General features: G+C 46.2%; 3 protein-coding genes across 4 annotated transcripts; 2 read left to right on the top strand and 1 right to left on the bottom strand.

Annotated features, from left to right (window-relative positions):
* The first annotated feature begins 5,800 nt into the window (after window positions 1-5,800).
* On the top strand, window positions 5,801-7,760 carry LOC6595952. Its single transcript, XM_002021044.2, has 5 exons — window positions 5,801-6,852; window positions 6,911-7,055; window positions 7,126-7,251; window positions 7,338-7,487; window positions 7,555-7,760. Exons 1-5 carry the CDS (start codon window positions 6,707-6,709, stop codon window positions 7,741-7,743), a joined length of 756 nt encoding a protein of 251 aa, XP_002021080.2. The 5' UTR covers window positions 5,801-6,706; the 3' UTR covers window positions 7,744-7,760.
* Window positions 7,761-7,789: 29 nt separating this feature from the next.
* On the bottom strand, window positions 7,790-9,271 carry LOC6595953. Of its 2 annotated transcripts, none has more exons than XM_026989815.1 (3): window positions 8,712-9,271; window positions 8,106-8,300; window positions 7,790-8,020 (listed from the first exon to the last, which is right to left on the bottom strand). In XM_026989815.1, the coding sequence occupies exons 1-3, from the start codon at window positions 9,064-9,066 to the stop codon at window positions 7,797-7,799; spliced, it is 774 nt and encodes a 257-aa protein (XP_026845616.1). In that variant the 5' UTR covers window positions 9,067-9,271; the 3' UTR covers window positions 7,790-7,796. The 2 variants fall into 2 exon arrangements, with proteins under 2 accessions (XP_026845616.1, XP_026845617.1); XM_026989816.1 differs by having other exon boundaries at window positions 7,790-8,017; window positions 8,712-9,268.
* A 2,646-nt stretch (window positions 9,272-11,917) lies between these two features.
* LOC6595955 (GTP-binding protein Rhes) lies at window positions 11,918-14,836 on the top strand. Its single transcript, XM_002021047.2, has 4 exons — window positions 11,918-12,748; window positions 12,848-13,041; window positions 13,914-14,097; window positions 14,167-14,836. The coding sequence occupies exons 1-4, from the start codon at window positions 12,180-12,182 to the stop codon at window positions 14,573-14,575; spliced, it is 1,356 nt and encodes a 451-aa protein (XP_002021083.2). The 5' UTR covers window positions 11,918-12,179; the 3' UTR covers window positions 14,576-14,836.
* The last annotated feature ends 2,026 nt before the right edge of the window (window positions 14,837-16,862 follow it).

Below are 16,862 nucleotides of genomic sequence, written 5' to 3'. Positions count from 1 at the left end.
CAAGCAATCTATCACTTCGGAAAATCCATTCAAACAGGCTGTGTCAGATCTGAAACCGCCTTTCCCAACTCCCGGTGGGCCGGCATGTGTTGTCGCAGTAAGCCATTTGATTTGGCCACATTCTAAAAGTGGGTTCTATCTCGGTTCTGGCACGGGTACGGGTACGGGTACGGGGCGGGAGCTTTGTTATGGAATTTATGTATCCGACTCAACGATTTCAGAGGGTACGCTTTAAAGCGCCAGATGGAAGCCGGATGCTGCTTACTGCGGCCGTAAAGTGAGTTTTGCGATGACGATATCTCTGGAAATGGGCCTGACAATAGCAACAAATGTCTCGCGTGTTGGGTTTCTTTTGTGCAAATTCATAAGTGCCTGTTGAGCCTGTTGCGAGTGTCCAAAGTATGGCGCCACCAGGACCAGGACGTGCCGGGATTGCCGATCAAAAAGTGGTGTAGCACATGCCACACACCACGCCTTTTCTGAGGTTCAAGGTTCTCTGATTCCAAGATCCTCCCGCTACACTATCCTTCCAATAGGTTTGCTCTCGAAAGCGGATGCTGATATGAAGATGGTCTCCGATTCGATTCATCATATGTACTTAAATTAAATCCATCTTTGATGAGCACTTTGTATTCGATGCCCTGTAGTTAACCCGAAGATTATCCTTATCTCTATCGTTGTTGTATCAATTTCAAGCTGGGGATGTGCCCCATTGAAGACGCTCTCAGCGACTGTCCGCCACTACTCATCTGGCATCTGGCACAAAGGATTCCCCAGCGTGGAATATAAATTATCGCATTATGCTCCAGGTCCAGCTAGAGTGTGCTCTAGTCCCTTCACGACGGGCTACCAATTAGTATAATTACCAGGGGAAGGAAGATTAAAAAAATACTTTTAGTGGATAAACACTCGTGGCATTAGCTCGTGAAAAGACCCTGCAGTGTCCCTGCAGCTGGCATTAATTCATATTAAATTGTTATAATTTTTAAGCAGCTTATGAATTGACCACAGACTCTTACTCTTCTCCGGAATTGGGGGCATGGTCGACCCACTCCGGCTCGGTCGCTGAGAGTTTTTGGGACAGGCACTGCTGCGGCAACCACTCAGGATGTCGGGCGCCTGCTAAGCCGACTCGTCGACATTATAATAACATCCATCATTCTGGACCATATAGAAATGACAACAACTGCCAAAGTAGCACAGAAGTAAAAAAAAAACAAAAAGGAGAGCTTCATCGTGACGAACTCTTCATACCCTTGTACCTCGACAAGCAGCAAAAGTAGATGTAGCTACTAGCAGGCTGTGTAGAGCAAAAACTATAGTTTCTATAGAGATTATGTATAGTTATAAATTAGAGTTTCTTCATATATTTTCATATGCTCAAACAACTTCCTCACGACTGAAGCTTCTTCCGATCTCGATCAGGAATATATTTAATCGTACTTGATAGTGTCGTAGATGCATTGCAAGCATCTTACAGATTTTCGAATACCCTTATGCAAAGGGTATAAAAGCAACAAACTTTGGACTGCTCGCTGTGTAAACAAGATGTATTTTTGTTTACCAAAACGTTGTTTCCGTTCCCACTGTTGTTGGCGGTGCTTTTAGGCCGGGAATAAATGCGGCCATTTAACCTGCTGTTTTCGGCCTCTCATACGTATACTTTTTATGTGGACAAATACACACTCTTGTGCGTGTGTTTATGCATCCAATAATAAGCAATTTCGTGCACATAATTGACAATGACCAGCGCTGAAACGGCCAGACCAGAGTAAATAGCCATAATTAATGTATACAACATGAATGTGACCTGACCGAAATACGAAAAAGTGGCAGTGGCAGTGGCAGTGGCAGCAGCAGGAGCAGACGACATGGCTATGCCACTGTCCTGGCTCTGACTTTGGGCGAGTGCGTGTGCGTATGCAGGAGCCACCAACTTTGTTTGTCTCCAGTCGCGAACAGTGGGTCATAGTTAAGCTTACGTGTTGGATACCTATTAAATTGTAATTGTAAAGGTTCATAGCACATACAATACATATACATATACGTACATGACGTCTTAAACCATTCGATTGCCGGAACGGAATCTTAATTTGTATCCTTTACAGATAAATACATATGCTAAAAATACGCTCGACCTCTAACAAATTGCTTTACATAATTGAAATCATCTTAGAAAAATCAATTCGATTCTAAATCATAGCACAGAGGAGCTTAAATTGCTTGGGACTTCACCACTTGATTGATGTCCCATGAAAATCTGAATGATTTTCTTTCTTCATTTTATTGTTTTCAGGAATAATAAATGAAAAAATAGATTGCTTTATCCGCAATACGTATATGTGTAAAGCACCAATCTGGCTACACTGGATGTGCGAATCGATAAAGACTCTTCCAGTGTCCCACTGTAAGCATCGATGTGCCATAATGCGTATACGCCACGTGGTGCACATTGAAAAATGTGCAATAAAGGCGATTTCTTCATTGATACGCAAAGCAGCGATAAGGTCGTCTGTACTCATATTGTATAATGCAAACGGTATATTGAGTGCCGAATGTTTGAGCCAGAAAAATCTGGAGGGTGGGTGGGTGGTGTGGAGTGGAGTGGTCGGAAGCAAAAGAGCATCAGCCACAAAATTGGCAAAAAAACAACAGGAAAATGTACAATATTTCGACGGAGCTGCCATGCTGGCACGCTGGCGCTGGTTCGCCAATGCTTCTCCGGGTGATTGCGTTGACAAAATCGCATTGACAGACGGGCGAGAGAGCGGAGCAGACAGACACATCCTGCGGATATTTGACGGCCTGGGGAAGCGTGCAAATGGCGGTGCCGGAAAGTGGTGGTGGTGCTGGTGGTGCTGGTGGTGCTGGTGTGTGGACACCCCTGGAACACAGGCACAGTGCATAGCCCATTTTCATTTTCATTAATATAAAAAGATGTGGAGGAGCTGTTTGTGCGGGGCGGACTCAAATTAGATTTGCATGTTGTGTCAATGGAGGTTTACGCCGGCTGGGCGTCATTTGATTTTCATTTAATTTGGGAAAACACATTTAGGCGAGCGGCGAGCTCTAATCAGGCGCAAAGCCTTTTTATTCTGATAATAGTAAAATTAAATAAATGCAAACGGCTGGGAAATTTGAATTTGAATTTTGGTTGGGTTGGGTTGGGTTGGGCCTTGGATTGGGCCTTGGACCCACTCACAAAAGATGTCTGCCAAATTTATGCGCCCTCTCTGGAGGGTAAGCCATTTTCATTGTCAGCGATGGCGATGGCGGTGGTGCTGACAGCTGGGGAGTGCTTCCCCTGCCCCCGTAGCACCCACCTCCATCAGGCCCCATCAGCCTCCACCCGGTTGATGGCTGCCTTTTGTAGCCTCCTGCATCGCTAGGACGCTGTGACACTTTTATTACAAAGGCTCATGAATTTTATTTGGCTCGCGAGCTTTTATGGCAGCTCCTGCTCCTCTGCCGTGAATTTCCCCCTGGCCGGCCACCGCGGAGGGTGCATTGTTCCTGCGGAACTATTCGCCCAAGATGATCGAAAGAGAATTGTTTGCACACTGCGCTGCCCACAAACAACTCTAATTAAAAAAGTTTTACGTTTAACCACTTGAGTGGGCAGACACACACACGCATCGCAGTCGCACTGGCACTCGCATGAGGCTGTGGCATGCGAGCCGTGTTTGTGGCATGTGAGTGTGTGGCTAGACAATCAAAACTTTTGCCGCAACCAAAGAAACTTCAAAGCAGAGACAACGACAACGACAACGAAAACGGCAGTCCAGGGAAAGCTGTGGGAAATCCTGAGAAAAGGCTGAGCAAAGACAGAGGGGGGAAAGCCGAGCGCTGGGGCGGCAAGGCGGCAATAAAATTAATGAAGCGCCTCGGCTTTTAGCCGACAGCCATAACAGAGACATTAAAGCGGTTTGCTGGAACAGTTGTAGGTCATGTCGTTGCCAATGTCTATTTAAGTATGCGCACAAAGGCAGGCCCATCTCCAGGCCCAGCCCAATCCCCAGCCCCAGTGTCCGCGTTCGCCTGGCATGAATTACAAGGACTGTGCCCCTGCGGGACAGCGCCAGCACCCGCCCTCGATTCTGTTGAATGCGGCGGCTAATCTCTGATGTACACTTAATTATGTGGCACACTTTTGATTGCTGGGGGACTCGAGGCAATGGCAATGGCAATGGAGAACAGAGTACGAACCGAGCCGAACCCTTTCAAAACTGAACCCTTTCCCTATGTCTTTTCCTTTTCCTTTCCCTTTCCCTTCGTCTTCATTTGCCTTTTTCCCTACTCTGACTCTGACTCCGGCTCTGACTCTGACTCTGGCATGTAAATTTCATTTAGTAAATGCTGTTAGCCTGGCAGCCAAGTATGCTGCTCTTTTTGACATTTTCATTTGATTTTACCTCCGCCTCCGTCCTGCTGGCTGGCTGGATAGCATCATTGCCAATGCAAACAAGCTGAGCAGAGCAAAAGAGAGCTCTGGAAACTCATGAAGCACACGAGAGGCAGAGGCAGAGACAGAGACAGAGGCAGAGACAGAGATAGATGCCGAGACAAGCGACACCGGGCAGAGCTTAACTAATCCGGAATCCAGCTGAAAAAGTTCCGAGCCAAAACTTTTCGTGTGCACCAAAAATTCTTATCAAAACTTGCACTGCATTCCATCAATTTTTCACAGCTCCTCCTCTTGCACCGCCTCTTGTCCCGCCTCGCTGTCTGACTGCTGCAATAAAGCAATCAATTTCGAGGTACGCCTGCCCCCTGCCCCTGCCACACCTGAGTGACACCTTTGACAAGGCCCAGTGAAAAGGAAAAATGCGAGTATCGACGAGCATCCGTGTTGGTTGATGTTGTGCGAGCTGTTCAACCGAATACGTAATTGTTTTTAAATGAAACTCTTTGTCCTTGGCCGTGGCAACTCCCTCCGCTCCGTCAATTCAGACGCTCAGCCCCCAATCAATCAAACAATCAAGCAATGTTTATCTGAAGCGCTCGATTTCTCCAATAAATACAGTATACCCATCCGCCTTGCATGTTCCTCAGCCCACGCGAAGGACCATAATGAACGCAGAGTGCGAGTCTGAGTCTGAGTCTGAGTCGCGGCTTATCCGGCTGCCTGTTGTCTATCCTGTTGTCCCCATTTTGTCTGCTCATTTGGACTATTTCTGTTTGCATTATGCGCTATTTGCACATTTGATTGAATAAAGTTATATACACTTGGCATGCAATAGAATGATTAGGGCCCCAGCCAACGATGGTGGGTACGAGAGTGCTTGGTGCTCGAGACACCCCGCAAAACACTGCGGCTCGTGCAAGTACTCATGGAGTACAATTGGAACAATTCCGAGCCTTAATATGAAAACCTACTTACCTACATAAAGAAATATATTTTTAAATTTTTAGCGTCTCCTAAGGCGCTGAGTCTTTTGAACAACTCAGGAAGGAACTATTCGGTCCTTCAAGTTTTTCCCATACTGAACTACTTCCTTCAATTCTTTTGCCTTTTAGCTAATATACTCCAATTGATTTTTGAGAATTTTTTCTACACGACTACAACCAATAAAAATAATTTGCACTGTGACTTTCATTTTCAAAGAGCATCACTTTTGAAATACGAAAATTCGAGTTATTTTAGTTGAATTTGTTCGTTAGTCTCGTTTACAGAAAATTTGTATTAGTGTGTCGCATTCAAGTGTTAGGGCGTGTGTGTACATATATTTTTAAGGGTCGTATTCAAGTGTCGCGGAGTGTGTGTACACTTGCTTGTTAAGTTTATTAAATACTAAATTAAGCTAAGTCAAATCGTAAATGGTAAATCACACTCTTTTCGAACGCCTTTTGTCCGATTTGCTAACCACACCACCTCTACAATCAGCCGGACAACAAGGCAGTGTACAAGAACAACCACAACAACAGCAGCGGCGTGGCTCTGACCTCTGCCAGATCGAGACCATCGACGACGGCCTGGGCGATGAAATCCATACATCAGCCTCACCGCAAGACATTTTACAACAACTACAGCACCAGATGCAGGCCGGATCGCCACGCATCTTCCTGATCCTAGACGCAAGGAGTACTGGCAATGCAGTCGGGCTGAAAAAATAATTCTCCAGTATACATAAACTACTGTATTCCACAAACTACTGAAATATTAGCTGCCTATGTTGGATAGTTGCCAATTGCAGATACATGGCCATAAACCGCCAGCCAGACTACAAAGTGCGCATACGCACTGTGGACCAGCTGCAAGCGGCAGTTGCAGTGGCAAGTTTTGTGCAAATTAATGTGACATGGCAGCAATTAGTCGGACACAGTCCCGGTCCGATCTGCTGCTAAATGATTTAAAACTTGTGCAAACTTTGGTCCTATGCTCGCACTGTTTGTCTGCAACATTTGCGAAAACTTTTAATTACTACACACTTGCGAGTTGTTGTTCAATTTGTGCGCGATGCTGCCAGATTATAAACTTTTGTCGAGTTCAATTATGTACGCCGAATCGAAAGCATTGTGTGTTCCAATTTGCTGAGCAAACTTTTCTGGCGGCTTTCTGGCGGCCCATTTTGATGTGCAATTAGTGCCCGAGAGAGGCGGAGAGCGAAAATGGAACCTGGGCAGCGTTAATTTTGTATGGGCTCATGCTCATTTCGGCGAGCGCCAGTAGCCCTAGCATTTTATGTCAGAAAATTAATCGGTCGCCATGTTTCAAACCGGAAGACACTTTTGGCCCTTCAAATCGAACAACCCCGAGCATCGCCGGCGGTTCGTTCTAAAGGTTTACCTACAGTTTGTGTTCTTTTTACTGATTGCTCTTTTTCACTGGGTCCTCATGATAACAGTTTTGGGGTAAGGTGAACTGTAGAAAATCCCTCTGTCTATAATGCTCCCCCTTCGCAATTGACAGAACGTGGACCGTTTGGCTGGTGCGCGACCATTCTGCAGCCCTCATTCTGGCATTTGCCGTAGGCATTTTCCTATTTCTGCTGTTCTCGCTCAGCCGTCAGATGAGGAGCCTGTGCTTCTTGAACTGGCTGACGACTTTGGTTATCGTGAGTACACGGAAGCATGGGTTCCTTATATTGCCCTGGGCGTGTTGTCTATTCAGGGTCTCTTCTCTAGGTGGAGTTTCTGGTGCAGCCCATGGCATTGCTAATCGTTCCCACGGACCTTCTGTATCTGCTGGCCGGCTTTCTGATCGTCTCACTGGTAGTCGTCCTGTTCACGCTCCTGGCAGCCATTATGCCGGTGAGTATCTGAAGTCTAAAGCGACCCTTAACTATAACACTGCCTTTGTCTGTGACTGTGACACACGTCTGTTCCATCTCACGCAGTGCGATCTTACTGAGGGAGGGATCTTCTTTTTAATTCTGTTCATGAGTGTCTTTTTGCTGGGCGTGTACTGCATTGTGCTTTATTCAGTCATCGGCCTGAACTGGTCGTTTTACGTCTTCGCTTTCCTCTTTGCCGTTATGCTGTTGGCCGTAAGAATAGAACCCTATCCTTCTACATATACCGCCTGTCCACGGCATACTCACGAATCATTTGCAGTTCCTAATGTATCATGTGCAGTGCATCATGGGAGGCAGAAGCACTGAGGCCGAGCTCGCCGATGACAAGTACGCGGCGCTCCTATTGTTCAACGAATTCGTGGCTTTGTTTATGCTATGCCTTTACTGGCGACCCAATATGGACCACGTACCAACAATGAGCATATGCACCACCACAAGTTCGTCTTAAGTAATCTAATGAGTGCCCACCCTTCACGTTAATAAATACACTTTGGAACCCTTCTACTGAATGTCTTTTTGGGTGAAACACTTATTCATTCGTCGCTCGGCCAGAGCGGCTAGGGGCTTTCCCATGCGGCAGCCCGTGGGTCCGTTCAGGTGCAACATTACGTGATCCCGACACCCAATCAGCCCGTCTCCATCGCAGTCATAGCCGAACCGCTTCACATAGCTCCGCACAAGCCCCTCGGCGCAGCTGGCAACTGGCACGCATTCCTCGTAGTCTGCTGGGGACGGTGAACGGGAGAAGTATCTGGTTAGAGCGTGGGTGTTCTGCGGCAGTTTGTCAAACGGGAGTCGAGTCTGCATTACCCTGCGTAAGTGCGCTGTCCGGGTCACTAGTCCCCTGGGCGTCCATCCAGTACAGCCATGAGATGCGATAGATGCCGCACGGCCTCCCCCCGCACATTGCTGGGTGGTTGTCCGTGGCGGCGACAGCGATGCATGGCAGGCAGTCCCCGCTCGGCTCCAGAACCGATGGCCGGAATGTAGTTATGCTCTGGGCAGCTGAGAATGCAGAGAAACTATTAGCCAAGCTAATTAAAACGATTAGCCACACATACTCTATATTCTAGCTTGGAAAATGTGGCTGTAAGTAGCGGCCATCGATTTATGAATATTTAAACATGCTTTGTGCTCTGTGCTTCCTCTATATTCGTCTACTTCTGCAGAAGTCAGATTATAGTCGAACCTTGGCACTGCCTCAAGTCTGCCCTGCAAACACTAATCATTACATATAAGAATAATAAATAAAAAACTCAAACGTTTCTTTCTGAACGGAGAGCGATCATTGCTAGCAGGCAATGAACAGATGACAGATGGTGGCAAAAATCAGCAAACAAGCGTCGCACTAAAGTTTCTGATTAGGAAAAGTGTTGCGACATTTCTGTAAGAGCGTTTGGAGCACTCGTCACTTACCCACGCCAGCTGCAACATCCAGAGAAACGGGCAATGACTCCGTGTCCACGGCCACCAGCTCCTTCTCCTTCTCCTTTCGCGTGATGTGCAAGCGCCCCAGATGGGGCCTCTGCTTTAAGTGCATGTAAATGGCGCCTAAGATGAGCAGCAGGGCGGTGACGATAGCCGCCACAGTCAAGAGATCCAGGGTGCTCCACGAGCACGAGCGAATATTCCACCTCCGCTTGCGAGGCTGGCTGGAAAGGGACAGGGCCTCGGCGTACTCTTGATGGGCCGTCACCGTCGCCTTGGCCCCCCCGGCAGCTCCATCGCCTTCGCCAAGTTCTGCCACACTGCTGCTTGAAGTTGGATCCATTCCCACGTCTAACCGCGTCTAAATCCAGTCCAGTCTTCCCCGCGGGCTGTCCGAAACGCGACTGAGATGGCGTGCTCTCTGCGCTCGCCGCGGGTGGTGGACGAGATAACCCCACTTCGATTATCACTCAATGTTCTCGGGTAATTGATGCTCGTTGGTTGCGGTCGCTGTTTCTGTTGCTTCTCTCTATCTCTTCTATCGTTCCGTTCTCTGACCCGCGGTCCCACTAGACCTACTGCCATTTCATTTCGATTCTCACTGAACTTGTCGGATTTCTCCCTGCCACTCAGTGTCTCTCCAGATGTACTCGCCAGATTAGGTGTCGATTGCATCTCGTTCCGCTTGCCACATGCCAACTTATGGCAGCCCAGGCCCAGCCGCATATCGAATGCTGGATGTTGGATGCTGGATTCTGGACGGGGGGAGCACGGGAACCAGTGCCAGTGTGGGAGTGGGAGTGGGTGTGGGACAACCTTGCGCATTTATATGCGCGAATTGTAAACAAATATGAGAAATTGTGTAGAGGAGACTCTCGAGGCGAAATTGGAATGAAAGTGGAGGCAACAGCAGGCACTTTTACGAGCATAGTTTTGTCCAGAGGCGGGGATGGGGCAGGGTCAGGGGCAGGGGCCCAGGGTTGAGGGTTAGCAGTGGAGCTGCAACAGACGTGCATGTATTCTGCGTGAAGTGCCACTTGTCATACGCAAACTTACACCATAAGTGCCATAATCTGTCAACAGCAAAGAATGTGATGCATTTTGCGGGGTGTTGTTGTGTCCATTGTTTTATAGAATTCTAAAAATTGAATACATTTTTAAGCTTTGTGGCAGAGAGGAAATTTATTTTGTCGAAAAATGTTGGCAAAATCGAATTGTTTTTGTTTTCCCAGAACATGGCCACTCTTGTAATCAGTGACACTGTAAACGGTGTTTGTGAACACAAAAATTTTCCAATACATATGGCTTTTTTCTCCCTATAAAAGAGTTCGATTGAATTGGAAGTGTTTAAAGATTGGGCGTTTGTGCGGTGCAATTGAATAGACGTCTTACCGCCGGTATTCATCCCTTCGAAGGCGCGCCCCTGTACGAGTAGTTGGACTTACGCTAACATGGCCTCCTGCACAGGTGCACAACAAATAACAAAAGTGCGACGTCATTTAGTTGATTATTCCTTCTTCGCATTGTGGCATTCCTGTTTTCGCATGGCACTGCCACTGCCACATGCCCCCGCAAATGTCGCCATTGTCTCAGGGCGTTTCCGCTGCTATTTTTGCGAAGGCGAAAAGTCATTTGTGCGCTTTCCCACACGGAACTCACACACACACACAAACACAGGCGGAGGCGGAGGCGGATGAAAGGACGAGCAGCACAAAAAGCCAAAATCAATTATGGAAAAATTACCAGTAGTTGCGATAAATGTTCTTTGTGCCCGGTGCTATTCCCAAAATGCTCGGATTTCAGCTCGAACTTGGACTCGGACTCTGGACTCGGCTCCGTCTCCGAATCCCACTTCGAGTGGGTGTCGCCTTGGCCCCATGTGCGACAGCCCCAACTTGTGTGTGTAATAATATGCGGTGGATTCTTTTCTTGCAAATTTTCCACTCGAATTCCTTTTGTGAGCTGGCTCTTAAAACCCTATGAACGAGGAACGGGCGAACGGGCGAACGTGCGGCATGGTCGCGGAAAAGGAGTGTACGAAAATGAGGAAAATGAGCTGAAATCTGAACACGAGTACGAGCACTTGGTGCACTCGATTATGGCGAGTGTCGAGCACCCAAACGGCGGTAACGGCACTTTCCGGTCTCCGTCCTGATTTCTGTTCTGTTCCGCTGCTCCGGTCCGCTACCGGGCTGCTGTGCTGCATGCGATATGCATGAGTTGAGCCAATGTGGCCATTCCGGCTGATGTATACGGAGCACGTAGCATGCTGAAACAAAGTTAATTAGATTTGCGGCAAGATGCCCATTATCGGTCGATAAGGACCACGGGTAGTGTAGGGGTAGCAGCCCTTTTAACGGTCCAAGTGCAGCTAATTTTGCAAATATTCTATTTATAAATATGGTTTTGGGAGTACTAACTCAGTCGATTTAAGATTTAACCAAAAAAGGATGACTTACGAGGTCTATCCTTAGGGCCAGACATAGTTTTGAGTTTAAGCTGAGGTAAAACGTGTCATTTGGGAGACCCCGAAAGATGGAATTCTTTAAAATATTTTGTTCACTCCATGGATTTTATTCCCGTTTTTTAGAATTTTTCTTGCTCTTGCTTTAGGATATAATCAACTGCAAATGACTTTAACTAAATTCTTGGGGAAAAAACGGATTAAAATATATGTTCAACAAGAACACGCTTATTCATTTTTGGGGTTCAGTATTAACCCACTTTTAAGACCAGATGCATATGATCCCAGTTTGGCTGCCTGCTGCCGGGTATATCCTAGTCGAGGATGCTTTGACTGGTGCATTTTTCCTGCTTTTCTTGCGTTTTATGTGGTTTATTCGCCTGGAATGGGCCTGGGGCAATTACCGTGCTTAATGGCCTCCGAAATGTTTGGTTCCCCTGCTGCCCGGAGACCTCTTTATCCCTGGCTTCACTCGGCTCCATGCTGCATGCTGCAAGCTCCATCCTCCATGCTCCATCCCCCATCCTCTATCCTTTTAAGCAGCTGGCGTAACTTTTTTATATTTACGAGCTGAATGCATTTCTACGTTTTACATCTTTCTCTTTTTTGCAGCTGGAGGAGCAGGCTTGGCTAATGCATTTCATCCGACCCGACTCTAGGCGGTCTGAGGGCTAAGTTATAGCATTAAAGCAGCAGAAATCGTTCAGAGTTAGTACAACATATGCAAATGTTAGCCTGTTAACGGCAAAGTTGAGTGATTGAAAATGCAAATTTCACAGAAGCACGCCAGTGGGAGTGGCAGTGACAGTGGCAGTGGCAGTGGCAACCGCAACTGACTTCCGGAAGCTGCACTGAAAACAACCAATAAACTGCAGAGCGTATCGCATCATCGCACCATTGCACCAGCGTACCATCCCACCATCGAGGCAGCCAATTAACCCACCTACGGAGCCCACGACATCCATTAAAGTGGCGGAAATGACAAAGTCAAAATGTATCGCTGCAAAAATTGGTTTTGTGCGCGCAGCAACAACAACAACTACGTGGATGTTGCACTAAGCGAGCCGGGAACATTACCAGCACCCTCATCAGCCACGAGCACGGGCACAACTACGGCCAATAGCTTTGGCATCGGCAACGCACGCAACAATAACAACAGCAGCAGTGGCAGCGGCAGCGGCAGTGGCAGTGGCAGGATCAAAAGCAATCAACAGACAAACGCCACCGCAGCACCAAACAGGGCCACACCCACCGCCGATGAGGCATCTTCACCACAGGCCGGAGCCGGAGCTGGAGCTGCAGCCGGAGCCGGAGCCGGACCCGGAGCTGCTCATGTGGTCACCTTTCTGGATGATACGGCAAGCGGCAGTAACGGAACCGTAACCAGCAGCCGTATAGTGACCACGGCCGAACTACACCAGGCCCACATGCTGGAGCATCACTCCAACTTGGATGCCATCGAGCAGGCGGATGATTTCATCTACGGTCCCGGTGCGGGCCTATCTCTGTGCGATGATAGCCTCCCCTCAGCCAAGAACTGCTACCGACTGGTCATGCTTGGGTGTGTATAATCAGAATGGACCGGACCACTGTCCGCTTACATCTCAATCTGAGCCTCCATCTCAATTTCCAATTTCCATTCCAATCTGTCGCTTTGCAGCTCATCACGCGCCGGCAAGTCATCGATTGTGGCACGTTTCCTGGGCAATCGGTTCGAGGAGGCATACACGCCGACCATCGAGGAGTTCCATCGCAAATTGTATCGCATACGAAACGAGGTCTTTCAATTGGACATTTTGGATACTTCTGGCTATCACCCGTTTCCCGCAATGCGTCGTTTGTCATTTCTAACTGGTAGGCTACCCCCCTCTTGCCCACAACCCACAATAATCGGGTGTCTATGGTGGCTATGCTGGCTATGGTGTCTATGGTGTCTATGGATCTGTACGTGTGTGTGGGCTCACCGCAATCGTATGAGACGCACGTTTCATCGCTTAAGTCGTCGACTGCCTTCATCGGGCGCTATTTAATGTCCTATAAATTATCATCAAAATCAGCCCCATCTGCTGCCAAGCTAAAGTTTGCTACTATACCCTTTGAAAGGATAATTTTGGTAACAAATCGCTTTTGCTATGTCAGATGTATTTGTGGGGTTTTATGACTAAGTTTTCAATTCAAAATTGTCATAAACAGTTCAATAACCATAGATGGTAGACGTTGAGACACTGATCCTCGATATATCACACATTTATCCAAGTTAGTCCTTTGAAACTTTTAAGCATATTCTGCCCGGCCATCTCTCTATTATACAAATAAGTTTTAGACGGTCGTCCGATATTTTATAGGCGCGAGCGGGAGGAGCAAGTGATCCGGGGGTCTAGTCTATCCCTAGTCAAGTATAATCTCAGAGTTATTTATTAGAGCAAGTAGGGTATTGATGTCTCAGTGGCTTTCAGCTATTGATTTACCGTCCAAGTACGTTCATCCGTCCCATTTAGCCAAAGCAAGCCCCCACCCCAAATCCAAATCCCACTGCAACCCCCCACTTTGCGACCTCATAAACACATATATTAGCATAGCGGAGATGAGCTTCTGGTGCTGGGGGCGCTTTATATAGTGTCTGGGAAATTGCGAGTGCGTAGGTCACAGATGTGAGACCGTAAATAAGCAATAAATTTGCATTTGCTAAATCAAACGACGATTAATGTTCCTTTTATGGCTTCTAGGAGATCTCTTCATACTTGTCTTCAGCATGGACAGCCGCGAGTCCTTCGAGGAGGTTGTGCGGCTTCGCGAGAACATCCTAGAGACCAAATGGGCGGCCCTCAACCCCGGGTCGGGCTTCAAGAAGAAGAGTCTACCGAAGATACCCATGATACTGGCGGGCAACAAGTGTGATCGTGATTTCAAGTGAGTTTGTCAGATATTTGAGGGTAAATACGAGTAAAGCGGACTAATTTGCGTTCCGGTATCCTGCAGAACCGTGCAGCTGGACGAGGTGATGGGCTACATCGCTGGCCAGGACAACTGCTGCACCTTCGTGGAGTGCTCGGCGCGCCAGAACTATCGCATCGACGACCTTTTCTATGCGCTGTTCATGGTTTCGAACCTGCCGCTGGAGATGACCCCGAACCACCATCGACGCCTGGTGTCCGTCTTCGGAGCACCCTCGCCGCTGCCGCCGCACGGATCGGCTGTGGGCGGGACCAAGAAGAATGCCCTCTCGATCAAGCGGCGCTTCAGTGACGCCTGCGGCGTGGTCACGCCCAACGCCCGCCGGCCCAGCATCCGCACGGACCTGAATTTGATGCGGTCCAAGACGATGGCCCTCAACGAGGGCGAGACCGTGCGCACCACCTCCCGCTGGAACCGCTGCGCTCTGATGTAGACACCAGAGCGGTGTGATAGTAGTATGAGCGGGATCCAAGCGGGATCCGGACGGACTCGCGATTTGCGATTTGCGATTCGCGATTCGCGGCCATGCATGGAGCCGTATTTAATTATAAACGCAGCGTTTGGGTGATTTCGATATTTTTTTTATAGTGTAAATACTAGTAGAGGGCCAGAAATGTGTGTTTGATCTATTAATTAATAATGCATTTAGCATTTTCTCGCAATCGTTATCGTACTATGAACAAAGCAAAACAAGCAGAGCGTATTACATAACAGCTACTGGTATGCTATGCATAATTTATCACCGACTCGCGGTCTGCATGGCATTCCATTCCAAGCCACCCATCCACTCACCTTTGTCCGAGCATCCCCATCCCGTGCCCATGTCCCCCCGAATGTTCGTATGCTCTTGAAGCTCCGTTTTTCCATTTTCAATTTTCATTTTAATTTTCACAATAAATTTTCCACTTTCGATTTGAATTGTAGTGTAATGGTAATGGTGGTGGTTCTGATTTGATTGCACATTTACTTGACGCACACAAAAACCAAAAAACCAAAAAGCAGAGGACAATAATGTTAAAACGTACTTGGAATTGTGGGATTCGAATTGTGGGTGTTATCCAATTTAATTTTAGATTTAACCAATTGAATTTACATGAATTGATATCGAATAATTATAATTATTTAATTGTTATTGTTAATTGTTGTTGAAGATGCAATTTTTTGGATATCTGAACATTTGGAAAATTGTTATTTTCTGTTCTGTCATACTACACTCCTGTGTACACTCTACACTCCTATATATACAATACTCAATACTCTACAGACGATTGCATATCATCCAAACCGTAAGCTGTAACCGAAGCACACCGAATCTTGACCAACTAGCAGAATCTCTACTGTAACACTTGTACACCGATCAAAGCAAATCTAGCCTAAACTATAGTTAACTATATTGCGGAATGCAAATACTCGTACTTATAAAAATCAAAATACATACTATATGTAAACACTTTTAGCGTTAAACCGAATTTATCAGATCTGTTCTCGATTGGGCGAATCCCGCGGTGTTCTTGCGGTGGATGGAAGGATGGATGGACGGACGGACGGACGGACGTCCGATCGGGAACAGCTCCGGGAGGGAGTTTAGCAAATTCGAGTTTCAATGTACCAGTAACCTAAGCAACAGCAACAATTTTCGCGAGTTTAACATTTAACATTTATCAAAGTATTATCGATAATGGAATTACAAAACATATGCGTTTCATTCCCGGCATGAAACCAAGACCAAACTTTAAATGTAGCTATACAAGAGGAACATAACTAACAATGGCATAAATATATGTAAATGCCAACCAAAAACATGAATTAACATACGAGTTACTGAAACTTCAAGCATATTTTAGGCGAATATCCTTAACAGAAAAAAATACTCGTATCTATATACATATTATATTATTACAAAGTGCAAATATTTACAATTTTCGCGTTGGGCCAAAGTGCAAGAATATTAATTAAATTATTACCCCGGATAGGGTCAGGACATATTCTGGCGATTGTTCTCTAAAGTTACAATGATTTACGATTAACCATGAAGCTAACTTTTTAATGCTTTGGAGTTGCATTATTTATTTACATATTATGTATATTATATTGCAATGATTGAATTACGATTAAATACAATTTAAAATATTAAATCCGTTTTTGATTGTCAAATAAAAGCTTCATTGGGTTTCGAGCCAGATAAAGTTGCAGCTTTGTTCTGCAAGAATGAGCTTTTAAGTTTGTTTCACAAGCTTGTTTTTTGAAGCTCTTCCCCTTAGCTTTATATCCGTCATCAAGGTACCTAAAAGCTCCGTTCCGTGCAAGCCTTTGAATAACACTTTACCTGAAAAAGCTCTAGCGCTCAGAGGAAATATCAAACTATCATTATTAATCTTAATTTAATTTTGAAAATATTTGATTAAATATATTTCATGTTTATAAAATATGTATTTAAATCCGATATACATATTTCATAGAAATTTAAGATAATATATTTATTTAGGATTGTATTTTATATTTAGCTTAAATATGGGCTTTTTAAAACATTTATATATAAATCAACGTTAACTCTATCAAGTTTCGCTATGTGTGGATTTAGTAATCGAATATTTAATTTAATATTATTAATATTTTCACCCAGTAAAGGAGTTAACGAAATAATTTAAAAGAGGTCCACTGGGTTGCGTGCACATGCACTTGCACATCCAACCTACTTGGCCAACCAACTGGGCTCACAT

This window comes from Drosophila persimilis, unplaced genomic scaffold, assembly GCF_003286085.1.
Source record: "Drosophila persimilis strain 14011-0111.01,24,50 unplaced genomic scaffold, DperRS2 tig00000431-arrow-pilon, whole genome shotgun sequence".
NCBI classification, from domain to species: domain Eukaryota; kingdom Metazoa; phylum Arthropoda; class Insecta; order Diptera; family Drosophilidae; genus Drosophila; species Drosophila persimilis.
This window is presented reverse-complemented; position numbering and strand designations above follow the sequence as displayed.

Bases quoted from the DNA above. Each gene is read 5' to 3' on its own strand.
- LOC6595955 (XM_002021047.2), top strand. From the start codon at position 12,180: ATGTATCGCTGCAAAAATTGGTTTTGTGCGCGCAGCAACAACAACAAC. The intron at 12,749-12,847 runs GTGTGTATAATC...GTCGCTTTGCAG, and splicing joins TACCGACTGGTCATGCTTGG to CTCATCACGCGCCGGCAAGT. The intron at 13,042-13,913 runs GTAGGCTACCCC...TATGGCTTCTAG, and splicing joins TCGTTTGTCATTTCTAACTG to GAGATCTCTTCATACTTGTC.
- LOC6595953 (XM_026989815.1), bottom strand. From the start codon at position 9,066: ATGGATCCAACTTCAAGCAGCAGTGTGGCAGAACTTGGCGAAGGCGAT. The intron at 8,301-8,711 runs GTAAGTGACGAG...CTGCATTCTCAG, and splicing joins GGATGTTGCAGCTGGCGTGG to CTGCCCAGAGCATAACTACA. The intron at 8,021-8,105 runs GTAATGCAGACT...CACCGTCCCCAG, and splicing joins GGACAGCGCACTTACGCAGG to CAGACTACGAGGAATGCGTG.
- LOC6595952 (XM_002021044.2), top strand. From the start codon at position 6,707: ATGTTTCAAACCGGAAGACACTTTTGGCCCTTCAAATCGAACAACCCC. The intron at 7,056-7,125 runs GTGAGTACACGG...TCTCTTCTCTAG, and splicing joins GGCTGACGACTTTGGTTATC to GTGGAGTTTCTGGTGCAGCC. The intron at 7,252-7,337 runs GTGAGTATCTGA...CATCTCACGCAG, and splicing joins TCCTGGCAGCCATTATGCCG to TGCGATCTTACTGAGGGAGG.